Below are 23,324 nucleotides of genomic sequence, written 5' to 3' on the forward strand. Positions count from 1 at the left end.
TAATTAACAAATCCTTTATTGAATAAATAGTTAAAATAAATAAGATACTATGTGTCCACAAGTAAATCAAAAATAAATTAGCAAAGACGTATAAGATTGATAATTTACACACTCCTCAGGGATGCAAACATGGAACAATCAGTTCAGTATCTTTGGCCATCATATCACATGCATATTTACAAAAAATAAATTAATTTAAAAAAGCAAAAATTCCTTTGAAATCTGATATTTGTGAGCAATGACTGAAATCAGATTGTCAGTTTCATCCAAACATCAGAAATTAGCTGCTGATTTTTGAGAAAGAGGAAGAAAAACAGGAAATCTGGTTTCTCTGAAGCCTCAGAAACTTGATAAATAAAAAAAGGTCAGATTAGATATTAGGACTAAGAAATGATGAAAGAAAACTTCAGAGAATAAAGTCATAATATTATGAGAGTAAAGTTGTATGAGAATAATCAAAATAATATGAGAAAAACGTCAAAATAGTGAGAATAAAAACAAAGTCTCGAACAAAGTCATACGAGAATAAAGACATAAATTACCAGAATAAAGTCATATTGTGACTTTATTCTGGAAATACTACAACTTTATTCTCATATTATTTCGAATTTATTCTCAATATTTTGACTTTATTCTCAAAATATTAACTATTCTCATATAATTGTGACTTTATTCCTGTATTACTTTGACTTTATTCTTGTAATTTTCTTATTTTTTATTTTCTTAGCATGGCCCTAGTACTCTGTTGTTGATTGAGTTGTGGTATTTTAAAGGAAAAAAAAACTAAAAGTGCTCGTTTGCAGTCTGGAGACGTATCTGAGCCTTCATCTGTTGCTCATTTAATCTAAGTCAGAATAAGAAAATCCATAATCCTCCATTTCCCTCATTGGAAAACCAGGAATTCTTTCAAAATTAAATCAGTTCCAGCAACAAGGGATGCAAACATGGAGACACGAAGGGAACGTGGGACACTTCCATGCAGAAAACGTATAAATTGCTCCTGGAAATTATATTTTATAAATAATTAGCGTCGCAGGAAGGACGCTTCTCGTCTTCCACAACACAACAAGTTTTTATTCTCCCGTTAAAAAAAACAGTTTGAAAAGTCCTCCATGTTCTTCTCGTCTACCAGGCCTCGGAGCTGTCACTCCTGGATCCGGGCGATGGCGCCTCGGTGTCGCTGGTGGCGGTCCAGGTTCGGGGAGGCGAGTGCAGCCGCTCCATGTTGCCCCTCAGGAAGCTGAGCAGGGCGGTGGAGGAGTGGCCGGCCGGCTGGCCGCTCTGGCTCTCCAGCAGCTGCACCAGGAAGTTGATGTAGCGCATGGCCAGGCGCAGGATCTCGTTCTTGCTCAGCTTCTTCTCCGGAGGATGGGTGGGGATGAGCTTACGGAGCTCTGCGAAGGCCGTGTTGACGTTGTGCTGGCGCCAGCGCTCCCTGGTGTTGGTGAACACCTTCCTGGTCATGATGCTGGAAGGTAATCGGGATTGAATGAAGCCTTTTAGCACAGTTTATTCATCTGTTTTAGATTATATTGATTCAATATTTATGCTTTGTGTAAAAATAATTGTAATCTTACTAAACATACAGCTCTGGAATAAATGAAGAGCCCACTGCACTAAATCCCACTGAAAACCTCCCAGTCATTCCACCAAATATTGGTTTCTGAACTCTTCCTGAGTTAAAACATCAATATTGTTGTTTCTAAATTAATATAAACTTGTTTTCTTTGCATTATTTGAGATCTTAAAGCACTACATCTTTTTGGTTATTCTGATCATTTCTCATTTTCTGCAAATAAATGCAACATTTTTGAGACATGTCAGGAGTTCATAGAATAAAAAAACAATGTTCACTTTATTCAAACATACACCTAAAAAACGTAAAATCAGAGAAACTGATCATTTTGAGTGGTCTCTTACTTTTTTCCAGAGTTCTATTTGGTCTAGTTTCTAGCACAAATATCTTAACTAACTTGAAATAAGACAAAACTAACTTACAAGTAACTTTTCAGTAAGATATATGAGCTTGTTTTAAATAATGATATTAATGATAAAAAGTTCCAGTTCAACTGGTAGGTTATTTCACTTATAAAATGGGAAAATGTATTGTTACGAGTGAAATAATCAGACAGTAAAACTGGTCATTTTTCATCAATATTAAGTAATAATTTACTTAAAACAAGCCACTATAATTAATTGAAAAGTTACTTGTGAGTTTATTTTGTCTAATTTCAAGTTATTTGTAGAAACTGGACTAAAAATACTCGCTTTGTGTTTTTGCAGCTTTACAATGTCTTTAGTTAAATTTAGTATCAGACAGGAATGTGACTGTTTTCTGTTTATATGTTTGGTTTCTGTTGGTACACATTAGATTTTGCAGCATTGAATCATATTAAGAACAAATTTCAGTTGAAGGATTATTTTATCCTTTTAAAGGTACTTTAGGAAAAGTTGCAGAAGCAGTGTGTGTCTCATTGCTTTATAGCTGATTTACGACCTGAGTTTTTAATTTTAAAGACAGTTTTGTTGTTGTTGAGTGACGGTATTTATTTGTCAGTGACTTCTTGTATCTGTTCTGCTGTCACGACTCTCTTGTGAAAATAGATTTTGAATCTCAAGGAGTTTTTAAAATCTTGGTTAAATAAAAGTTGATGATAATTTATTGTGTATTTCTGTATCATGAGTCCAGTTTTTCTTTAAAGCACCTTTAGGTAAAATTTCCTCAAAATCTATATAAATGCGTTCAATGTAATTTCAACTCAGTTTAATATACAAGTTAATTGAAATTATGTAAGTAGATAGATCTGAACAAATGCATTTTACAAGACACTTTGATGTAAGTAATCAAATTAATCTAATAATATAGAAAAATTATAAATTCAATCTTGGCTATAAATATGAATTCAATTTAAAAAGATGCATATTTTATATTTTTATCTTTGAAAATAGCATCTTTGTTCAATGTTCAGCCCTGATCTGTGTGTAAGTTTTTGTAGAATAAGTTGTTTTTTTTAATTCATGATCATTTAGTGAGAAATATTAAGTGAAATTATTTTCAGCAGGTTTTCTTGCAGAAAAAGGCGAATTTTCAAAAAAGAAAAATATAATTTTCTCCCACTATTTCTTATAAATGACATCTATAACCAAAGCAAACATGAAAAATATGAAATATCTGACCTGTTTGTGTAGAAATGTGCAGAAATCTCAGAAGGCAGGGCTTTTGTCCGCAGGTCTGGGAGTCCTTGGTCGAGGCTGCGCTCAGCAGAGCCTCCTCATCCTCACTGGATCCGGTGGAGCGAGAGGGAGAGAGAGGAGCCGGGGTGAGACGCGGCGCCTCCATCCCACCTTTTATAGCCGGGCGGCCCCATTGTGTGACGTGTGTCGTGGTGGTGCTTCATTGTGGTCGCTGCTCAGTCCCCACCTCCACCTCCTTTATTGTTATTGTGAATAAATTGATGTGAATTATTGATGTTGCCCCGCGGAGGTCGTGACTTTAGATGGTTTTAAAATGATTTTATCAGGTTTTTGTGTTCAACTTTTAAAATGTCTGAAAGTAGGCCACCTTTAAGGTGATTGTTTGTGTCATTTAATCCCTGAATGATCCCACTGAAGGTCATAAACTCCTATTGAGGTGAAACTGAGACGTTCGGATCATTCTCTTACTATTCTGGACACTGATTCCTTTCTGCTCCTCTGACATTAGGTGTGGACGCCCCACCAGGAGAAAAACCTGCTGCTCTGCCTTTAAACTCCGCCTGATTGGCCCACAAAAGGTAAAAACACCACATGCAGATTGACAGTCGAACAATATGTGTTTTGTTATGACTACGGTAATCTTGTAGAGCGATTCCAAGGGGCCACACATAAATTAGAGGAAACATGGAGGCCAGAGTCTGACTCCCGTCTCAGCGGCCACTCTGCACTTCTTTATTTTCCCTTCAACCCCCGTTCAGATAAAATAACAAGTCCAGTTTAACCAATTGTCACTGTTTCTTTTTACACCCTTCAAGTGTTGTTTCAAAGACGCAGCCTTCCAGAAAACCGTGTGTGTGGAGTAGGAATTTACATAATCCGATTAGGCGGCGGGATTAGCCGAGGGCCTGGAGAACGGGCCCCGATGGGGCCGTTTGCTCTGAATCGCCCATTCATGGGTACTGCTGCACGTCCGAGAGATTGCACCTGCAGGCCGCCGTCCGCCTCCACTCAGGTCTGCAGACGCACTCGGAGTCAGGTGGTTCAGTTTGGTGACGCAATGCCCCGACCAAAACCCTTTAAAGGCACGCCATCTTGATTATTTACATTTGTAACATTTTGCACAACGCAACCCTGCGACACTGGCTTAATCTTTTTCACATTTTGTCAGGTTTCATCCACAATCTTCAATGTGTGCAGGGGGATTTTTAAAATGTGACGGAGCAACACAACGTGGTGGTGGAGCTGAACGATACGGCTGAAAAACTCACCACAATATAAGCGTTTCATATCAGTTGATAATTATTGATTTTTGTTTTAAATATCTGAAATGCTGCCAAACTGTTGGCGTGAACTTTACTGCTTTATCCTTCTTTTTTTTTTGCACTTTTCAGAAGTTATGAGGCACAGTGGCACAACCTTAAGCTGCTGCTACTCAACAGGTAACCAGAGACTGGTTGCCTAGTGACTCGATACTCTGGTTGCCTAGCAAATCTGCTTCTTTTTTTTTTTTTTTTTTGCCTTAGTACGACCTGTGTTAAGGTCATATTAATTTATTAATACAGGTCATGACAGTCTGAACAACACAGATCGGATTCTTAAATGCGACTCAGGCCGCTTGGATATCCGATACGTACCGATCCAAACGTGACCTGAACGTCATTGATACTTGACAAACGTCACTATTCTGCGCCCTGATACTCACAAGCGGGAAGAAGAAAAACAACGACCATGGCGGACTAGAATGAGGATTAAGTTGTGAAAGTGCTGGCTCCGGTCGGACAACAACTTCAAAATCGTAAGCTATGCTCCACCGTTAGCGTCCATGTTTACTTGCCGAACACTGAGCACTTCTGGTTTTTTATAGAACTCTGTGAGTGACGTTATTGCGCCCTCTACTGCGCATGCGAGGTACTTTTAGGTTCTTCACGCTGGAGATCACGTTCAAGTCACTTATAGTTTGAAGTTTGAACGATCACGACAAAAAAATAAATAAATATGGGAATTTAGCATTAAGACCTGCAATGTGAACGTAGCCATAGTCTCCTCACCCTTAATTAATATAATAAAAAGTTATTAGTAATTTATAAAGTACTTATAGATAAATTCACGTCTACGAACTATTTATTAGCCTTCTATAATCAAAGTTAGTAAATAGTTACATTTACTTAGTTACATTTACCTGAGTAACTATGGAAAAAATGTACTTTTAAGAGTATTTTTACTACGCTGTACTTTTTACTTTTGAGTAATCATTAGGAAGTATTGCTTCTCTTACTTGAGTAAAATTTCTGGATTTTCTACACACCGAATGAAAAACAAATGTTTTAATCAAAAATTCACCAGACAAAAACACACACCGGCAGATTTTATTAGTTTTTTTTATTAAAAGAAACTGATTTGGAAAAATTTTATTTTATTTATTTATTTATTTATTTCGATAATTATACAAATTATTTTCATTTTGGTCCTTAAAATACCAGAATTTCCTCTTAACTTTTTGTTTTGTTCCATCTGACGATGTAACTTTTAAATATTAAATGATTTACAATTTGATCAGTTACTCAGGATTTGAGTAGACCTTTTAACAAATACCTTTGTACTCTTGAGTAAAATATGTTCAAGCACTACTACTAGAGTATGATTTTTAGGTACTCTGCCCTCCTCTGCCTATAACAGAGCAGAGTACCAAAGTGGTACCTGCATATTTATAGGTTTCTTTAACTTTCGTTTGGTCCTGATCTGTAATCCGACCCGGAGGTCGTATTCCTCGAAACTTGAAAACACACAGGTGACGGTTTAATTGCCGTCTGCGATGAGAGATAACGGCAGTGTGACCTTTTCAGCTGAATCCAGAGTCGGACCCGGTCGGGTTTAAACAGCCTGTTAATTCCCACATTATCTCTGCCGGCCCATTCACTCCAGCGCTCAAATATGTTCAGGAACCATTACTGCACCATTAGGCCGCTGTTTACCTCACCCTCAAAGAGAGACTCCGTTGACCACCCGACCAGCTGCTTTTGTTCCTGAGCAAGTAATAAAACGAGCCATTCCTCTCTCTTTGTCCGGCCGCCGCTCGGAAGGCCGGGCTGAGGCGCAGAAAAGACGGCGGCGGGTTATTGATGGCGGCTCGGCGGTGGCTGGCCGGAGGCCGAGAGTCCCCAGGGCTCTTTGTCTGGGGATCATTCCTGGGGGAACTGGCTTCAGTCTGCTGGCTCGTGCAGATAAGCACTCTCTTCACACGCTGAGAGAGCACGATAAGGGGATTGCTTCACTAAATTATATATAAAAAAGAATCCCCACCAATGGAGCTGCTAAAATGAGAGACTTTATCAGTGGAGATGGGAAAGACCCTCAATCCCAGCCCTCCACCCATAAATCACTGCTTCCTCTGCCACTGAGCGCGCTCAAAAAATGAACAACCAACTGCAACTTTTACTTTAACCATTTAATTAGGGCTGCAGCTAACCACTGTTTCAGTAATCAATTTAATAATCACATTAAAAATGGGAAAATTCTGCAGATCTTTTTTTTGACCACATAAGTCTTTTTATACAATTTTAGAAATGCATTTAAAGTGCTGATAAATAAACAAATTACTTTTCTTCCAAAAGAAAACATTTTATTGCACAAAATGCAGTAACAGCATTCCTTTAGTGAATGCTTGATCGTTTGTAAAATAAGCTAAAGAAATCCTAACATTTTAAAAGTTCAGCGCTTTCTGCTTCACTCATCAAAACAACGTAGAGCCGATCTATTGATTATAAGCCAACTAATAATTAGATAACAAAAGCTACTTAATAGGATTTCCAGGTGAAGGAGTTCTGGCAGAATTTATTTACAAAGTTTGTTTTTAAACCTTAAATGAAAATATTTTTATTTTTATGTGCTCTGAATATGTTGTTTTTTCAGCAAATGGCCTATTTTAGAATCTGTATACTCTATTTATTGGTTGACGATTATTTCAGTAATTGATTCATCACAATTAATCCTACATTTAATATTTACTACTTATTAATTGAACCTCCTTATGCCAGTAAATGTTATATAAATATGTTTTTCAATATAAAACTTTATATTTATTTAAAACAAACTTGTTCACTGAAGTCACAGTTTCCAGAAATTTCACTCAAGAGCAGCGATACTTTTATACTGCATAGTACAAATACTCCTAGAAGTATTTTTTCAAAACGTTACTCAAGTAAATCTCAGTAAATGTAATTAGTTACTACTCAACTGGAGGAAGTAAAGGATATGATTTAATCCACTCATAATTTCTCCCAGATTAACAAGACGAGCTGATCTCATTTTATTAAATCTTTTCTGTCAAAATCTTTCAATTACAATGAATTACATATGAGTGACATGTTTTACATCACAGCTACTGAATTTACTCAGTTTCATTACATTTGAATTTATTTTTTATTAACTTCTAAAGTGGAACTGGTAAAACTCATAAATATGGAACAGTAATGTTGGAAAAATTTACAGCTACAATAAAAAGAAAATCTTATTTTTAAAAGAAGATTAAAACAGTTTAAGCCTCGTCTGTCCGTCCTTTCTGCCGGGAACCCTCTCATAGCTCAGCCTTCCCCTCTTCAGTGGCGTCAGCACTGCAAAACAAAACCACTTACATAAGAAAACAATTTATTTTTAGAAACAGAAAACATGAAATAAACATTAGCTGTGTTTCCATTGACCATATAGCTGCACAAATTGACATCTTGAAATCAACTTGCTTAATGGAGACACGTCAATCTAAAAAAAAAAAACTGATTTGGTGTTTTTTAAAATATTTTTTGTATTGAAATTTGTGTTTTTTTTTGCAAAACTGCAGTGGAAACATTTTTCTCAAATTGTACGAGTCACATGATCAACAACCAATGGTGCAAACCACAAAGATGAAGACAGGAAGTAGTGGGAAGATGATAGTGCTGCGTGTTTTTTATGTCTTATCACATGAACTCAAAGTTTTATTACAATATTTTATAGAACCATTGTGATAATGATACAAGTGTCAATAAGAATTATTTATTGCATTTACTCTTTGTGACTGAGTGTAACAGCAATCAGCTGCTCTAGAAAAAAATTGTAATATAATTTTTTTGGACACCAGTCACATAAAAAAAGTGTGATTTGTACCACTGAGCTGCTCACAGTAACTGCATTAACACTAATCATATTTTAACATTTATTGATTCTCTCAATGAAAAAACTGTGGAAAAAATTGTAAAATTAAAAATCCCAACACTTCCAGGAGATTTTAAACATCAACTGAAATTTATCTTGGCAGCGTTAAATCAAAACTCTTATAGTAATAAATTTATCACGATAAATGGAAAACGATGCGATAATTGCCCAACTCTAGCAAAACTTATTTTAAGTGTTTCTTGTTTAATGGAAACGACGCAATTAAGAAATTAATTGATTAGCGAAATATCAACAAAGTTTTGCTTGTTTGTAGTGGAAACGCAGGAAGTGAGCTGCTCTGACCTGATTCAACCAGATCGGCTGCGTCTCCGCTCCTCTTCCTCTCCTGACCGCTCCAGAACTTGGATCCAAAAGAAGAAGAACCGCTGCTGGTCAAACTGTGATAGCTTTGATCCAAGACGGCCGCAGTAGGAGGGCTCTGACTGAAGATGAAGTGAGCGCTGTGGGGATGCTGGAGGTCACTGTAAGAGGTGTGACTGGAACTGAACCGAGAGTCCAGTAGAACCGGGCTGTTTGATGTCTGAAGGTAAGAAAAATCGGGGGAATCTCTTGGGGTCCACAGATCACCGACTCGTTCAACGATTCTCCCTGCCGCTCCAGCTCTGCCTCTCCACACAGGAAGCCTCTCCTCCTCCTTCCAGGGATCTGGACCGGTCCAGTCCTTAACCGGACTCCCAAAGGAATCGTTCAGGTCCAGTTTGAAGTTCGAAGACTCTGGGTTCTGGTTGGGGAACAGGTCCTCTGGGTTCATAGCTTCACATAGGAAGCTGCTGTTAGGCTCTGGATGCAGAAGGTTCATGAACTCGGACTCGGTGCCGAAGGTCTGAGCGGTTCTGAAGGGTTGTTGGTTTGTCTCGTTAATCTGAGGGGTTGCTGGTTCTGTGTTGCTCAAGTACAAGGAAGTGATGTCACTGAATAGCTAAAAACAGGAAAAAGAGAGGTGAAATAAATCACTCATGCAGCATATATGTGGTTTCCAGATGCTCTTCATCTGTTTGCTTTTCGTAGACATAAATAAAGCCTCTTCTGTGCATGTCTTCACTGCAGTGGCTGTCTGCAGTGAAGACATGTTTGTCAACAGCCTTCAGTGTCTGCTGCCCGTGCATCAAGTAGGTGTAGAACTGGGCTGGGTCGGAACCACAGCAGATGACGGAGGACAGGTATTATCACTCCGTTCCACATTCTCCTGTGTCATCAATGCTCGGGTTGGGAATGACTCTGTGTTTTGAGGAATTACACCTGGCCGACTGTGGCAGAAAAAAGACCAGAACATTGTTGTCGGTGAGGCAGTGTTTGTGATTTAACACTGAGCAGCCTAAGCAACAACCTTTGAGCCCCAAATCCACCCAACAGCTAAAAAGAGATGCTATGTTGTCTGGCGATGTGGAAGGTGAAGTACAACCAGGGGGCCGTTACTCAACAGCTCTAAGGAATCCATTTCACATGTCGCACAAGTGCTTGCACTGTACAACTCCCTATCTGTACCGCCACCAAAAGAGTCGAGCCAGACCAACACGGATTCCAGTAAACACGATATCTCACAGTCTTTTCCTGTGATAAAATAAAGCAGAGGCAACGCGCAGAGGCGACGCGCAGAGGCAACGCGCAGAGGCAACGCACAGAGGCTTCAGCCGTGTGATTGGTCCGCTTTCCAGCTTTAAATGCATAAAGTATAAACCTATCTTCTATAAGCCTATATTTTAGGAATAAATATGCTCTGCCAGTGAAACAACAGATCTTGCAATCCAGCTTGATTTAAAAAAAAAAAAAAAAAGCTAATTTAAAATTTTTTTTCCTAAAAACAAGCAACGCTTGGCCTGGCGGGGGGGCTAGTAAAGCATGGCGGGCCGCCAGGCTTATGTTACACTGGGGAAACCCTGCACTAATCTTTTTTTTGTGCAGCATTATTTATTTTCCAGGCACATAGCGACATTTTACAGCACAATCAAGTAATTATGTTACCTTCACTTGTTCAAATCAAAGATGACTTAAAAGAAGTTTGACTTTGTAAACTAATGCCTTGAAATTGTGCCTCTGACTCTTTAAGAAACCTTTAGTCTTTCAGAATCACAACATGTCTCCTATATTAACCCTTTAACGTTTTTACCGGCGTTGCTCTGAGAAGTAGCTTCTATAATGAGCTCAGCTGATGTGCAGTTCCACTAGTTGGCTGTTTGCTAATTGCTGCTGGCTAGTCTGAAGGAGCTGAGTGGAGAATTTGTAAGGAAAAGGTCCCTAAAAGCTAGTTTTACATATTACTGCCCCTTTAATAGTGGTGGCGTTACCTTAAGGACTTTCTGTGGGACTTCAGGAAGTAACAGTGAGAGCTGAGGCAGGTCGGCCCCCAGGAGCCACTGCAGGGAGGGAGCTCTGCTCAGCATGAGCTGACCGACCAGAGGACTGACACACGGGAACTGGGACAGACACGCCTCCTCCTAAATGAAACAACACGCAGCATCTTTACAGCTACATTTAACTAAAGTTACAGACCGTTTGCTGAACAACTTTTATCATGCAGTAGGAAAATTCAAACCTAGATGATTTATTAGAATAAAGCTCAGATTTTTCTCTCAAGTTTGAATCCTTGAACATTTGACTTCAGGTGTCCAAAGACACTTATAAAGCTAAGATGTGAAAATTGAAAAACGTTTAAAGCTTTTTGGTGAGTGAACTTTATAGGAAACTACGACGGAGTATTAGAGCCAGACTAAGAGATTTTCTTTGTTGGAAATGATTAAAGTAATAATATTATCAGCATAAATAGGCCTGTCACAATAACAAAGTTTGATGAGCGATTAATTGTCTCAAAAATTATTGCGATAAACGATAATATTGTTTGAAGACATTTTACACTGATTTAATGGAAATGACGTAATAATGCATCCGATTTCCTGCCAAAAATAGATACACGTTATTTTCAAAAGAATATTTAACACTGGAACTGATAAACAAAATAAACAAAACAACCAAAAACAAAAATAAAATGGATTCTCAGTCTCCATTAACAAAAAACGCACTTGAATAAAAACTAAACAACATAAAGCCAAATAAATAAAGTGGAAATAAATACTGCATTCAACCAAAAGACTGCAGATTATGAAATCTGTATACTACATTGCCCTTCAGTAATAATTAGATTTAAATAGAGAAGATGGGTCTATCCGACTACCTGATGCAATAGTTCACACTACACGATTTTTTGCCCCAATTTTTCCCCTTACGACAATCTTAGATCTTTGGTCGTTCTCTAAGATTGTGCAGGTAGTTCATCCTGTAGTGTGTGGTGTGTTACGGAAGATCGTAGTGGCCGCTCCGATCTAAATCAGAAGTTTTTTGTACATCTTTATTCTCATATTATTATGATTGTATATTGGTAAATTATGATTTTTTTTCTCATATTATTCCAGTTTTATTCTTGTATTATTACAGCCTTATACTCATAAAATTACTTTGTTGTACAACTTTATTCTTGCGTTTTTTTGACTTTATTCTGATAATATTATGACTTTTCTGGTATTATTTCGACTTACTGTTGTACAACTTTTTCTCACTATTTTATGACTTTTTTCTCATATTTTATTTATTTTTATTTCTCTAATACCTTGTCGTGGGAAACAATTCCAATTAAGCATCGTTGAAATATTTAAAGCATTTTTCAAGAGAAAACCAAACCTAAATAATTTATTTATGTCCTTATCTACTGCAGGAGAGGAGCAGAGATGCATTTAAACATTAAATATAATAAAACTTGAGTTTAGTGTCACCTGAGAGGGGCTGACAGTCAGCCAGTCTCTGTCCAGGTAGCTCACAGGATCTCCATATTTGGACATCAGGGAGCTGAAGCAGATCTGATTGATAAACTCGGCCATTTCCAACACTTCTGACACAATCAGCACCTGAAAACCAGTTGAGAGAACTAACTGGAAACAACTGGTGAAACTGTGACGGTCATATTTTAGTAAATAATACTGCAACACAATAATACAACAAATTAAACACTTTCTATACCTGAACAGTTTGCTTGATATTAATATAATTATGAGTCACTAAGACATAAAGTCATATTCAGTAAGGTAGAATATTACTGAAAGGTTCATTTATTTCAGTAACTGACACCCACAATGTAGGTTAAGTTAATTATGATGCTTTTTCATTTACAGCTGATAAAAACACAAAGTTTAGATTAGAATACTACATCCAATCAGACCAAAATAAACCTTATTAAACTAGAAATGTTGCTTAATTAAAACTATGTATACACTGCAAAAAACAAATCGTACCAAGTATTTTTGGTCGAGTTTCTAGTGCAAATATCTTAGTAAACTTGAAATAAGACAAAACTAACTTACAAGTAACTTTTCAGCAAAAAATAGGAGCTTGTTTTAAGTCAATAATTCCTTAATATTGATAAATATGTAATAGTTATAAATCAAATAATCTGCCAGTGGAATAAGACATTTTATGAGAAAAACATTTTTCTCATAAGTTATGGCTTAAATATTTCTTCTTCTTGAAAAATTACTTGTAAGTTAGTTTTGTCTGATTTTAAGTCTACTAAGATATCTAAAAGAGAAACTAGACCAAAAACAGTTGGTAAAAGTTTATGTTTTTGCAGCTAATTTATTAAATATGACTGTTCATTAAAACTTTAACATATTTTAGTTTTTTATGTGAGCCACTCCAGGCAGAAAACCTAAAAACATTTGTGTTTCTACCTTCACATCCAGCTCCTCGGACTTCATGCCGAACAAAACCAGAGACGAATAAACCAACACCAAGTTGCTGAAGGTTTCTCTTGAAAACCTGCAATTACACATAAACTTTAAAGTACAACTTAGTAGGTTTTAAAATACTCCTAATTTATTTAGAGGTAAGTCTGGTTATCCAAAAGAGGCTTCAGTTCACAGATTCATAAAAAGAAAATCATTAAAATAATAAATAATTTTAATTTATTATTAAACAAGTTTAGATAATAAGCTGTAGAGCTGGATGATATGGCTGAGGTTCATATCAGTCGGTATTGATTAGTTTTTTTTTTGTCTCAAATATCTGAAATGCTGCCAAACGTCAGAGGAGAAACTCAAACTGCTACTGCACAAGTTACTGAAAAGGCTGTTGCTAGGTAACCAAAAAATCAGTTGCTAGGTAACCAGAGAATGAGCGAGTTAGTTGACTGTTAAATATTCTATATATTCTATATTGAATATTCTATCAAACATATTATCTATTGTTACTGATTTATTGTCCAGCCCTAACAGGTCGTCTCCATATTGGTTAATCCTTTGAGTTTAGGAGCCTTTTTATGCCTAATTAATTGAAAGTTTTGAGTTTAATGGCTTATATGGCAAAAATATTTCTCTGAAATTGTCAGAAAGTGAAGCAATGATGAGTGAAAAACCAGCCAAAGTATGAAGATCTACAAAAACCCCCCCCCAAAGAGTTATTGATCAAATCAAGTTCACCAAGTTATAAGAAGGTCTGCTAATAGGAAGGAAGGACTAGTTAGTGCGTAATGAAGTTTTAGTGAACTCTGACCCTCCGCCCCGGCCGTCAGGGCAGTGCAGGACGAGCCAGCAGCAGCTGTACTGCAGAGAGAGCGCGCTCAGCCTCATCACCAGCCTCTCACTGGCTCGGTCTTGACCCAGTTCATCCTGCTCCTACACACACACACCAAACAGCAGAGACTAGATGAGTCAGTCATCAACAATGATGTCACTTACGGTGGAAAACTGTGTCAGTGACAGACACGACAACCAAAGTCACCACATTCCCTTACTTTAAAACATTAAGCTTTATATGTTGGTTTAATACAGACTTTTCCTCTATTTCCATTTAACTCTGTGTGGAGGTGAGGTCAGAGCCTGGAGTTGGTCTGACTGATGTGTTGCTCTTCAGTGACACGATTAGTTCATAATTATAATTTTTGTTTACGTCCAGATTTACCAAGTCTGACTTTTTATATTGCAGAATTATGACACGTTTAACACCAGTGACATAAAAGTTGAATAAAATAAAACAGTTCAGACTGAAGACGCTTTGCAAGTTTTATCCGAATTAGTATTTAAATGTTGAGGTGGAACAGATACTGCACAGAGACTGGATACACCAGAAGTCTGATGTGTTACCTGAATGACGATAGCTGTACTTTCGTCTACAGTGATCACGGTGTAGTTATGGATTCCTCCGAGTTTCTGCAAAGTCGGACTGTGGCTCCTCTCCATCACAGTTACACCGAAGCTGCAACACAGACGGACACTCAGAACCGCGAAGCTCCAAGATAAAGTTTAAAGCCAACATTTTAAGACATTTTTCTGGCAAAATTGCATTTCTTAGCCAATATTATGACTATATTCTTGTAATGAAACAAAAATGGTCATTGCATGGCCCTGAAACACCACACAGACAGGATGACTAAAATAAAAGCATTTTAAAAAAATATTTTCTGTCATTTGTAATTTTCTTATTAGAAAAGAAAGGAGGGGTGTTGATTAAAATCATAAATAGGATCTGTTGTGAAAAGAATCTGAGCTTTTATTTTGAAGCCCTAGCGGATGTTGGTGCTGTGTGCAATTGTGATGATAACAATAAAGGTGACGATAACTATTTATATTTATAGTCAGCCCCAATAAACTCCATACAGTAACTTCATTTAATCATATTCTCATATTTTACTGATGCTCTCAATGAACAAACAGTGGAGAAAATTACAACAATAACAATCCTGACAGTTTTTTTTTTTTTTTAAACAACAATAATTGGAATTTATTGTGATATCGATAAATCAAAATTCTCATCATGACAAGAAATTTATCACGATAAATGATAATGGATGTAATGAAAGTCTCACCTTGACTCAAGTGTCTGCAGCAGCAGAGGATAATTCAGAAGCCCCTCGGTCACCAGCAACACAAACGGGACGTTTTCCTCCAGACGCCAACAGATTTTCTCTGCGTCTTTAAGGGAAGAAACAGACATTTAGAGAGAAAAATAAATAAACACAACCCTTTATATCCCCTGCATGTTATTGTTCCATGTGCGCACAATGCTGAGGGCAAACAGGCTATTCTTTACATGCTGCTGCGGTAGAGCAGTTCAGCTGTTAGCTAAATGAAACCTGGAGATGTAGGTATTGCCAATGTAGTGCAGTGCGCCACATTTAAGGGAAAATAACAGAAAACCGTTGAAGAATAACTCAAAATTCGTATTCTCATCTTTTCTCGCTTTCTGTGCCGGCTTCGCTATTCGTTACCATAGCAACTGACAACAACGCCACTAATGTATCAGGATTCAACGCCAAAAAACACTCAAACTTTTCCCACACAAAGAAAAGAACATTCAGTCCGTTAGTTTTGTGTTTATAGGCTCAGTGTTTATTTTACAATTATTGTAAATGCCATTATCTAAACTAACACAGATGTGGTAGATTAGCTAATTTACCCCTTCACTAATGAAGGACCCATGTTTGGGGGCAATAGCCTTGGTTCCAAGAGACTCGAGGGGTCAAAGGTTTAAACTCTTGCTCTAACGATGATCTGTCAGAGTTGTGTCGCCTTTTTTAATTTTGTAGCTGAACTGAAACGCACCAAATTCCAGATTTAGCACATTATGTTGACAACTTAACAGCTAAAACCAATGCTAGCCATCGTCTGCCAGCAGCCTTGCAGCAGGGATGTTGATGGTTGACAAGTGAACAGGAATCAAACCGGAGTCGGACAGGCTGGTGATGAAGGAGAGGCGGCTGATGCTTCGGTCGCTGCAGATCTGGGACCAGCGGGACGGGCCCGGATGGTCAAACTCCACCAAAACTGAGAAGCAGCTCCAGGGAAAATCTGGTCCGATGTTCTCCTCAAATACCAAAACACAGTCGCTGCCGCAAACTCTGGGAAAACAGGACAGGAAGACAGAAACAAAGTAAAGCTTCTTACAGGAGCCAGGCATTTTTCTGTCTTTATTTTATCTTAAAGTAAAATAATAAACCAAAAGAAGAGCCAGGCGATACGGTTTAAAAATAAAATCTCACATATCCGATTTTAATCTTTTTTTGTTTATTTCTGTTTAATTATAAGAATATACTCAAAATATTCACAGAATAATATTCACCTAAATAAAACATTAACAAAACAAAATGGCGGCTGTGCTGATGACATCACTATGGAAATCCAAGGAGCGCATTGGGGAAAAAGTGACTGTTACATGCCCGGCAGGCTGTTTGTTTCTTTTTCCCCTCCCCCTTTGTTTCTTCACAGGTACTAGGGAAAGCTGGTGTCAATCTCCCCTGATTGATCCTCATCAACTGTGGGCCAATCAGCATGCAGGGAGGCCTTATTTAAGCAGCCCAGCTGGGGAGAGCGGCCCGGCTGGCTTTGTTACCTGACGCATGTCTTGTTGCTCTTTGTGTGAAGGTTTGTGGTGGGAGTTAGAGGGCGAGGTAAGTTTGGGGTACCCTGTACGTTTCATCACGTAGGTGTTTTTCTGTTAGATACACTAGGTAAGGAGGTGGGTGCCACCCATGTAAAGTTTTGGTGGAAACTTTTGTTAGATAAAATAAGCAGGGTTTTTGTTTTCTTTTTGTTTCTTTAGTTCAGACGGTAGTTAGGCCCTGTTTTGTTTTATTATTTTCTATGATTTGGCACCCCCCTAACCGCCCCTTTCTCCCCCACAGTTTGTGTGAGCCTTCTGGGATTTTCGTTATCAATAAATCCCTCTTTTTTACAACATTCACCTGGACTCTGTCAAATGATTGTGGCTGTCGTGTTACTCCCCTCCTCATAAAAAGTCGGGGGTCTGTAACAGTGACCAAAAATTAAATTGATTGATAGATAAAACTGATTAATTGCCTGTCGTAGCCGATAGATTCACATCCAGCCTGCTTGTTGTTTGTTTCAGCGTCATAAAAAACGTAAATGAAGGAAGAAGTCTAGAGTTTTGCCCGAATGTAAAAAATAATGACAAACTTTTTTCATAATAAATGTAGTACAATATATCAAGTTTAAATAGTAATTTAACTTAATATAGCATTCATGTAATAATTATTCTCACAGTTTGGAAGAAAACACTGATTGAATTTAATGCTTTCAGGACCTGCTGACCACAGAGGCGCCGTTTAGTTTCTTCTTCTCCTCATCGGGACAAACTGAACTCACTGCAGCTCCTGCAGCAAAACAACAAACTCAGCTGAAAATGGTTCCAGGTTAATTTATTTTGTGTAAATATTGCAACAGGAAATGAAAGTTAATGAGAATTTCTGCTAATTAAATCTGAAACCTGCTCACCGGTTACTTTGCTCAAGCTGGTGGCGACCTTTGAACTGGTTTCATGAGATTCCACAGAGAGAATGACGAGAATCTAAAGAAACGCAGGAACTGATTTATTACTCTGCCTTGCAAAAGTATTTAAAACCCTTAAATTTTGTCACATTTTAGCTACAAACCCCAAATAATTTTTAGATTTTGTTTTAAACCAACAAACAGTAGTTTATATTTGTGAAATTGAAATCAAAATTACTTTTATTTCCTCGCTTTCTTCTGCACAGCTTTATAGAGTACAATAAAATTACTATTACACTAAATATACAATTAGATAATATAAAACTTATTTTCAAAGAGAGTATCTATGGAAGTTCATTTACACCATGAAGGAAAAAATTTAAACCCAACAGGAAGTCGTGACTACAAAAATAAAAGTTTCAATCATAAGAGTCAAAGTCCCGATTTCAACTTCATGCTGCTTTTCAAAGCACAATCGCTCCAGTGGAAGCCCAGATCTCATAATTAAGAATTTTAAAGTCATGACTTTGAAAGTTGAAATGACTACTTTCTATCTCAAAATTATGACTCTTTTTTTTTTTTACCCCTCCAGGGGGTCTTTTGTGGGCTCTAGTGTCCCTTATATGACAGTGGGCTGACAGAAAACGGGGAAGGAGAGGGGGGAAGACATGCGGCAAATATCATTGGGTCCGGGAGTCGAACCCGCGATGGCCGCGTCGAGGACTCAAGGCCTCCAAATATGGGTCGCGCGAACCCCTACGCCACCACGGCACGCCCAAAAATTATGACTCTTAAAGTAAAAAAAAAAATCACTCTGTATCTCAAAATTATGACCTCAAAATTTAAAATGATGACTTTGACTCTCAATTATGCCTCCCACTGGCATCAGAGTAGACAGGGCCTTTGATAAACGCACGGTTTTAAAAATAAAAACCACACTTTCATATTATGCACTACTTTTGTTTTGATGTATTAAATTGAATCCTATACATTAATTTCTGAGACTACAATCTGACCAAAAGTTGGAAGCTTACAAATACTTTAGCAACTATTTAAATATGCAACAAAATCTTTTGTGAAATCCGACTTTCTCTGTAGAGTTGCTTCCTTTTCTCATTTGCAGCATTTCAGCCAGAAGCTGCTGCAGCTCCAGCAGTTTGAAGTCGGGTTCTTCCTTCCTGTAACTGAGGAAGAGGATGATCTGCAGCCTCTTCCTCAGCTGCCTCAGGCGGTGATCCTCACACGTCTCAGCTGCTTTGGTCAGGTACTCTGAAGAGTCACAAAATGTCACATGGCAACAAATAAAATTGTTTCACTTCCTTCACTTTATTACAAAACTTGGTACGGTTTTGGTTTTGTTATAACATATTTCATTATTTAACCCTCTGTGTGTGTGTGTGGGGGGGGGTTTAATGTTATTTCCACAACATTTTAATAGGTTTCCAACATCTTTACCTGTGATTAACTTAATTCAAGAACTAGGACTGTGACTCATGATTATTTTAGTAAACGGTTATTCTGATGATTAATTGATTAATCAATTAAACAAATTAAAAATTCAGTAATTTTTTTATCTAACCACTTAAGTCTTTTATGCAATATTAGAATTAGATTAAACATGCAAAATGCAGATAATCCAATCCTCTTAAATACAATAACATTTATTCCTTTACTGTTTGTTTGATCATTTGCAGCTAAAACAAAATACTTCTAACGTCAACATGTTTATAACTGGAGAGCAAAAGCTGCTTAATAGAATATTTTTTTCACAGAATCTGAGCCAGGTGAAGCTAAAACTGCCACTTTAGGAGTTTTGGAAAGAACATATTTGCAGACAAAGGTTTATTTCTACCATAAATGCAAAATGTGTATGTTTTTTATACAGTTTTGGAATAATTACCACTTTGAGCGTGTTGTTCTTTCAGTAAACGGCCTTTTTGAGTCTGTTAACAATCAATCACTAAATTAGTTGACGATTATTTCAATAATTGATTAATTACAACAACTTGGTCTAGAAAACGAATAAATTTATTAATGTTAGCTTACATCTCAGGAAACATTTTGTCTAAATCTTCAGAAAAGGTAAAGTATGATCAATAAAAAACAGGGTATCTTCAGTCAGAGGCTTCTTCAGATTCACTGTAACACAGACTGCTACAGGAACTCTTTCCTGCCAACAGGCATCAGTATCTACAATAACTGAAGAATCTGAATTAATGAGTTACAGCAACATTTAATTTTCCTTTGGGATCAATAAAGTATTTTTAAATTTGAAATGTTCACCTTTTGGCTGAACCTGAACGACTCTGCTGTGACGTAAATTAATTGACGATTATCTCAATAATCAATTATTCACGATAAATCCGATTAATCATTTCAGACAGGAGATTTCAGTTCACACTGACCCACAGCAATGCTCAGGTCACACTTCAGCAGCAGCTCTTTGAACGTCACTAACACATGGACGAGAGCCGCCAGGTTAAAAAGCTGCTCCTGATCTGCAGCAATAGGAACACAATTGTGAATATCTGATTAAAAAACATAATAAAATGTCAGATCAGTGAAAAGAAGAGCGGTCGTACCTCTGACCAGTTCGGAGCTCCCTGCCGGGGTCCTGCTGAGGGCCTGATCCTGCTGTTTGAGCAGGAAGTGCGTCTGGTCTGGGGACAAGCAGCTGAAGTCTCCCCACGACGGGAAGTGGAGCCCCAGCTGCCTGGCCGAACTCAAACAAGGCACAGCGACGGCCAGCAGCTCGCCGTAAGCTCGCCGCTGACTCTCTGCAGGGCAGCAGCGACTTTTAGGAACATTTCAGACATTTTTCTATGATTGTTCAACAGACAGCAGTGGATTCGTTAGTAAAAATACTAACTATTATTTTAGTAATCGATTATTCTGACGATTAATGGGCTAAAATATTGTCACATTCTGCCACTTTTCTATTTATCAGAAATACTTTTTAAAAATGCCGATAAATCATTAAAAAATAAATATGTTTTATTGTCTAAAATACAACAAAACAGCATTTAGTTTACACTTTATCATTTGTAGCAAAGGATGTATCTGCATCTAAAGAAAATACTTTTAACATCAACAAGTGAAAAACTGCTCGATTTATCAATACCGACTGATCGTGTGATTATTTTTAAGGTGGAACATATTTACAAAGATCTTGTTTGGTAAAATGTATACATTATTGTACAGTTTTGGCTTAATTACTGCCAAAGTATTTTGTTCTTTCAACAAACAACCTTTTTTGAATCTCTTAACTCCAGTTGACAATTAATCAATTACTAAATTAGTTAATGACTAATTGATCATGATTAATCAGATTAATCGTTTCAGCCTTATTTATAACCACTAGTTATTAGTGGCACAATAGTGATAATAAAGCCAATATATTTCTGTTTCTCTGACAGGAAACAGTTGATCCAAACGTTCACCTGTTGGCTGAACCTGAATGACTCGGCTGTGATGTTTGAGGTCCGAGTCGCCGACAGGACGACCGTCGATCCGACCCGCCCTCACAGCGGCCGGGTTCTGCTCTCTGACTGCGTCTCCCATCACAGCGAGGCTCACGTACGCTGGCTTCCTGTCAGTCGTCTTCATCTCTTCTGGATGATGATGATGCTGCTCTGGTGTCTCATGGTTCACCTCTTCTTCTTCTGGTACTATTAACACGATGGAAAGAGATCACAGAGAGAAACTTAACATAAAAAGAAACTGAGATTCTGTTCTTCAATTAACTTTAGAAAGAAGAACTTATGGCACAAATTTGGATGGATTTTCTCTAATCCACACATGGTCATAATTACACATACAGGTAAAATATGAATAATAACTCAGTTAGACGTCCTTTAGTAAACTGCGCTTCTGTAGTCACCAACGAGCTGCTGGTATAATTCTTACTGCATATCTCACTTCACATGTGAGTATCAGCCGGTCTCACAAAATTAAGGAAATTGGTGCAGATTTATCGATGCATCTTTACTGAAACTGTTTGTCAAATCGTATCGTCCTGAAAAAGAAAGGTCCAAATAAATGATTAAAGTACTAAAATCCAAACCGAAGAGTGTCCACGTAAACTTTTTACCGTCACTATAGGAGATCTTTCCGGCCAACAACCATCATTGACTCTGAACATTTTGAATCAATATGAGTTACAATAACATTTAGTTTCCCTTTGGGATCATTAAGGTGTTTTTGAATTTGAAATTTAAAAAAACTAAAACTTTTTGTTGAAGGTTCAGAAAGCATCAATGCATCAATCTAATTCAAATATGATCATTTGATAACTGACAAAAAATTAAACCTTTTTATTTTAAATTAACCAAGGCAACACAAGATAAAAAAATACTAATTTAAGTGTTTTACAATTATAAGAAGAGCTTGGTAAAAACCTTAAAGACTTTGAATTGTTGTTGAATGTGGAAATGTTCCTGAAAAACACATTCCTAATTTCTGGCACTGCTGAATTTTTAGTGACAACTTTCTCCTTACAGAGTCAGCTACGATTTTAGATTATTGTCAGTGTTTACAGAAGCTTTTCAGCCTTTTTGTTGTTATTAAAAGTGCTATTATTATTTAAAGTAAGAAAAGCTCTGCTGTATTAACTGTTGAGGAGAGAAATGTTAAAAATGCTGTAAACCACAGGGGTTTTTTTTAGAGAAAAGGAGCTGATAACTGTGTGGCTGTACCTGCAGAGATGCTTGTAGTCGCAGCAGCTGCAGCCAGCTGCTGCGACCTCAGCGTCATGAAGTCGGACAGAGGGTCCAGGTTCTTCTCTGGTCGATGTTTCGTGAAGATCAAACTCTTCTGATTATCTCCAATGTTTGATCTGGAGGGCAGAGAGCACCCAGAACCGCCGGAGCTCCTAAACCAATCAGTTACGCCACTGCTGACGTTGACGAGAGCAGGAGAACCGGCAGCAGGTTCCGAACGTGTCTTCTCTGGACCGGTGCTGGTGGTGCTTCGTTCCCGACTGTTTGGGCTCGAGGACGAGAACCGGGGTGAACCAACAGGGCTTTTTTTTAGGAGATTGGCGTTGTTTGGAGAATCCACATGGAGAAATTCAACTAAAAACAAATATTAAAGGAGACTTATTATGCTTCCTTGAACAGGTTATGTTTATGGTTTTTCCCTGTATTTGTTGTTTGCATATACATATATATGTATGTATGTTTATATATATTTGTTTTTATTTAATCATAATTTAGAAAGAAAGAAAGAAAGAAAGAAAGAAAGAAAGAAAGAAAGAAAGAAAGAAAGAAAATCTTTATCTCTTTTAAGAAGATAGAAAGAGATTTTATCTTCTTGTCCCTTTAAATCCTAATAATCTGCTGCTGGCCACAGCCCCTAACTCAACGTTTACACTTGCAGCTGAAAACTGCTGCAAACACATGCAGTATTAAAAACATACATGTTTGAAAAGCAAAAGTAGAGCCTCCTGTACAACCAACAAGAATGCAGCACATGGTTTCCAGAGGATAAGTCAACAACAAATCACTTGTCTTTTCCAGCAGCCATTATACAGCATAAAGCGATAAAACCAGCTGACCAAATGTGCTGGAGCTCTGCTTGGGTTGCTAGGTAACCATAGCTAGGCTCTGCTGATTTGTTACATTTGAAAGTTTTATTAAATGGATAATTTTCTGGACA

At 37.5% G+C, this 23,324-nt stretch overlaps 2 protein-coding genes and 2 long non-coding RNA genes across 4 annotated transcripts in view; 2 read left to right on the forward strand and 2 right to left on the reverse strand.

Annotated features, from left to right (window-relative positions):
• tal2 (T-cell acute lymphocytic leukemia 2) lies at positions 1–3,316 on the reverse strand. Its single transcript, XM_032579036.1, has 2 exons — positions 3,178–3,316; positions 1–1,468 (listed from the first exon to the last, which is right to left on the reverse strand). Exon 2 carries the CDS (start codon positions 1,462–1,464, stop codon positions 1,126–1,128), a length of 339 nt encoding a protein of 112 aa, XP_032434927.1. The 5' UTR covers positions 1,465–1,468; positions 3,178–3,316; the 3' UTR covers positions 1–1,125.
• LOC116730063 (uncharacterized) lies at positions 1,372–8,703 on the forward strand. The gene is made up of 3 exons (XR_004341246.1): positions 1,372–1,475; positions 3,704–3,773; positions 8,657–8,703. It is a non-coding gene; the product is annotated as an uncharacterized LOC116730063 (long non-coding RNA).
• shoc1 (shortage in chiasmata 1) overlaps positions 7,478–23,324 on the reverse strand; it is a 21,801-nt gene continuing 5,954 nt past the window's right edge. The window contains exons 13-28 of the mRNA XM_032579037.1: positions 22,364–22,741; positions 21,110–21,337; positions 20,252–20,446; positions 20,075–20,167; positions 18,757–18,938; positions 17,676–17,748; positions 17,485–17,554; positions 16,107–16,282; positions 15,251–15,356; positions 14,529–14,640; positions 13,939–14,060; positions 13,119–13,206; positions 12,168–12,299; positions 10,689–10,838; positions 8,686–9,322; positions 7,478–7,805 (exon numbers count right to left, since the gene is read on the reverse strand). Coding sequence (XP_032434928.1) covers positions 7,720–7,805; positions 8,686–9,322; positions 10,689–10,838; positions 12,168–12,299; positions 13,119–13,206; positions 13,939–14,060; positions 14,529–14,640; positions 15,251–15,356; positions 16,107–16,282; positions 17,485–17,554; positions 17,676–17,748; positions 18,757–18,938; positions 20,075–20,167; positions 20,252–20,446; positions 21,110–21,337; positions 22,364–22,741 — 2,828 coding nt within the window. The 3' untranslated portion in view covers positions 7,478–7,719. The remainder of the gene's footprint in view (positions 7,806–8,685; positions 9,323–10,688; positions 10,839–12,167; positions 12,300–13,118; positions 13,207–13,938; positions 14,061–14,528; positions 14,641–15,250; positions 15,357–16,106; positions 16,283–17,484; positions 17,555–17,675; positions 17,749–18,756; positions 18,939–20,074; positions 20,168–20,251; positions 20,447–21,109; positions 21,338–22,363; positions 22,742–23,324) is intronic.
• LOC116730064 (uncharacterized) lies at positions 18,875–21,570 on the forward strand. The gene is made up of 2 exons (XR_004341247.1): positions 18,875–18,933; positions 21,086–21,570. It is a non-coding gene; the product is annotated as an uncharacterized LOC116730064 (long non-coding RNA).

The sequence above is a fragment of the Xiphophorus hellerii genome, chromosome 12, assembly GCF_003331165.1.
Source record: "Xiphophorus hellerii strain 12219 chromosome 12, Xiphophorus_hellerii-4.1, whole genome shotgun sequence".
Lineage (NCBI taxonomy): Eukaryota > Metazoa > Chordata > Actinopteri > Cyprinodontiformes > Poeciliidae > Xiphophorus > Xiphophorus hellerii.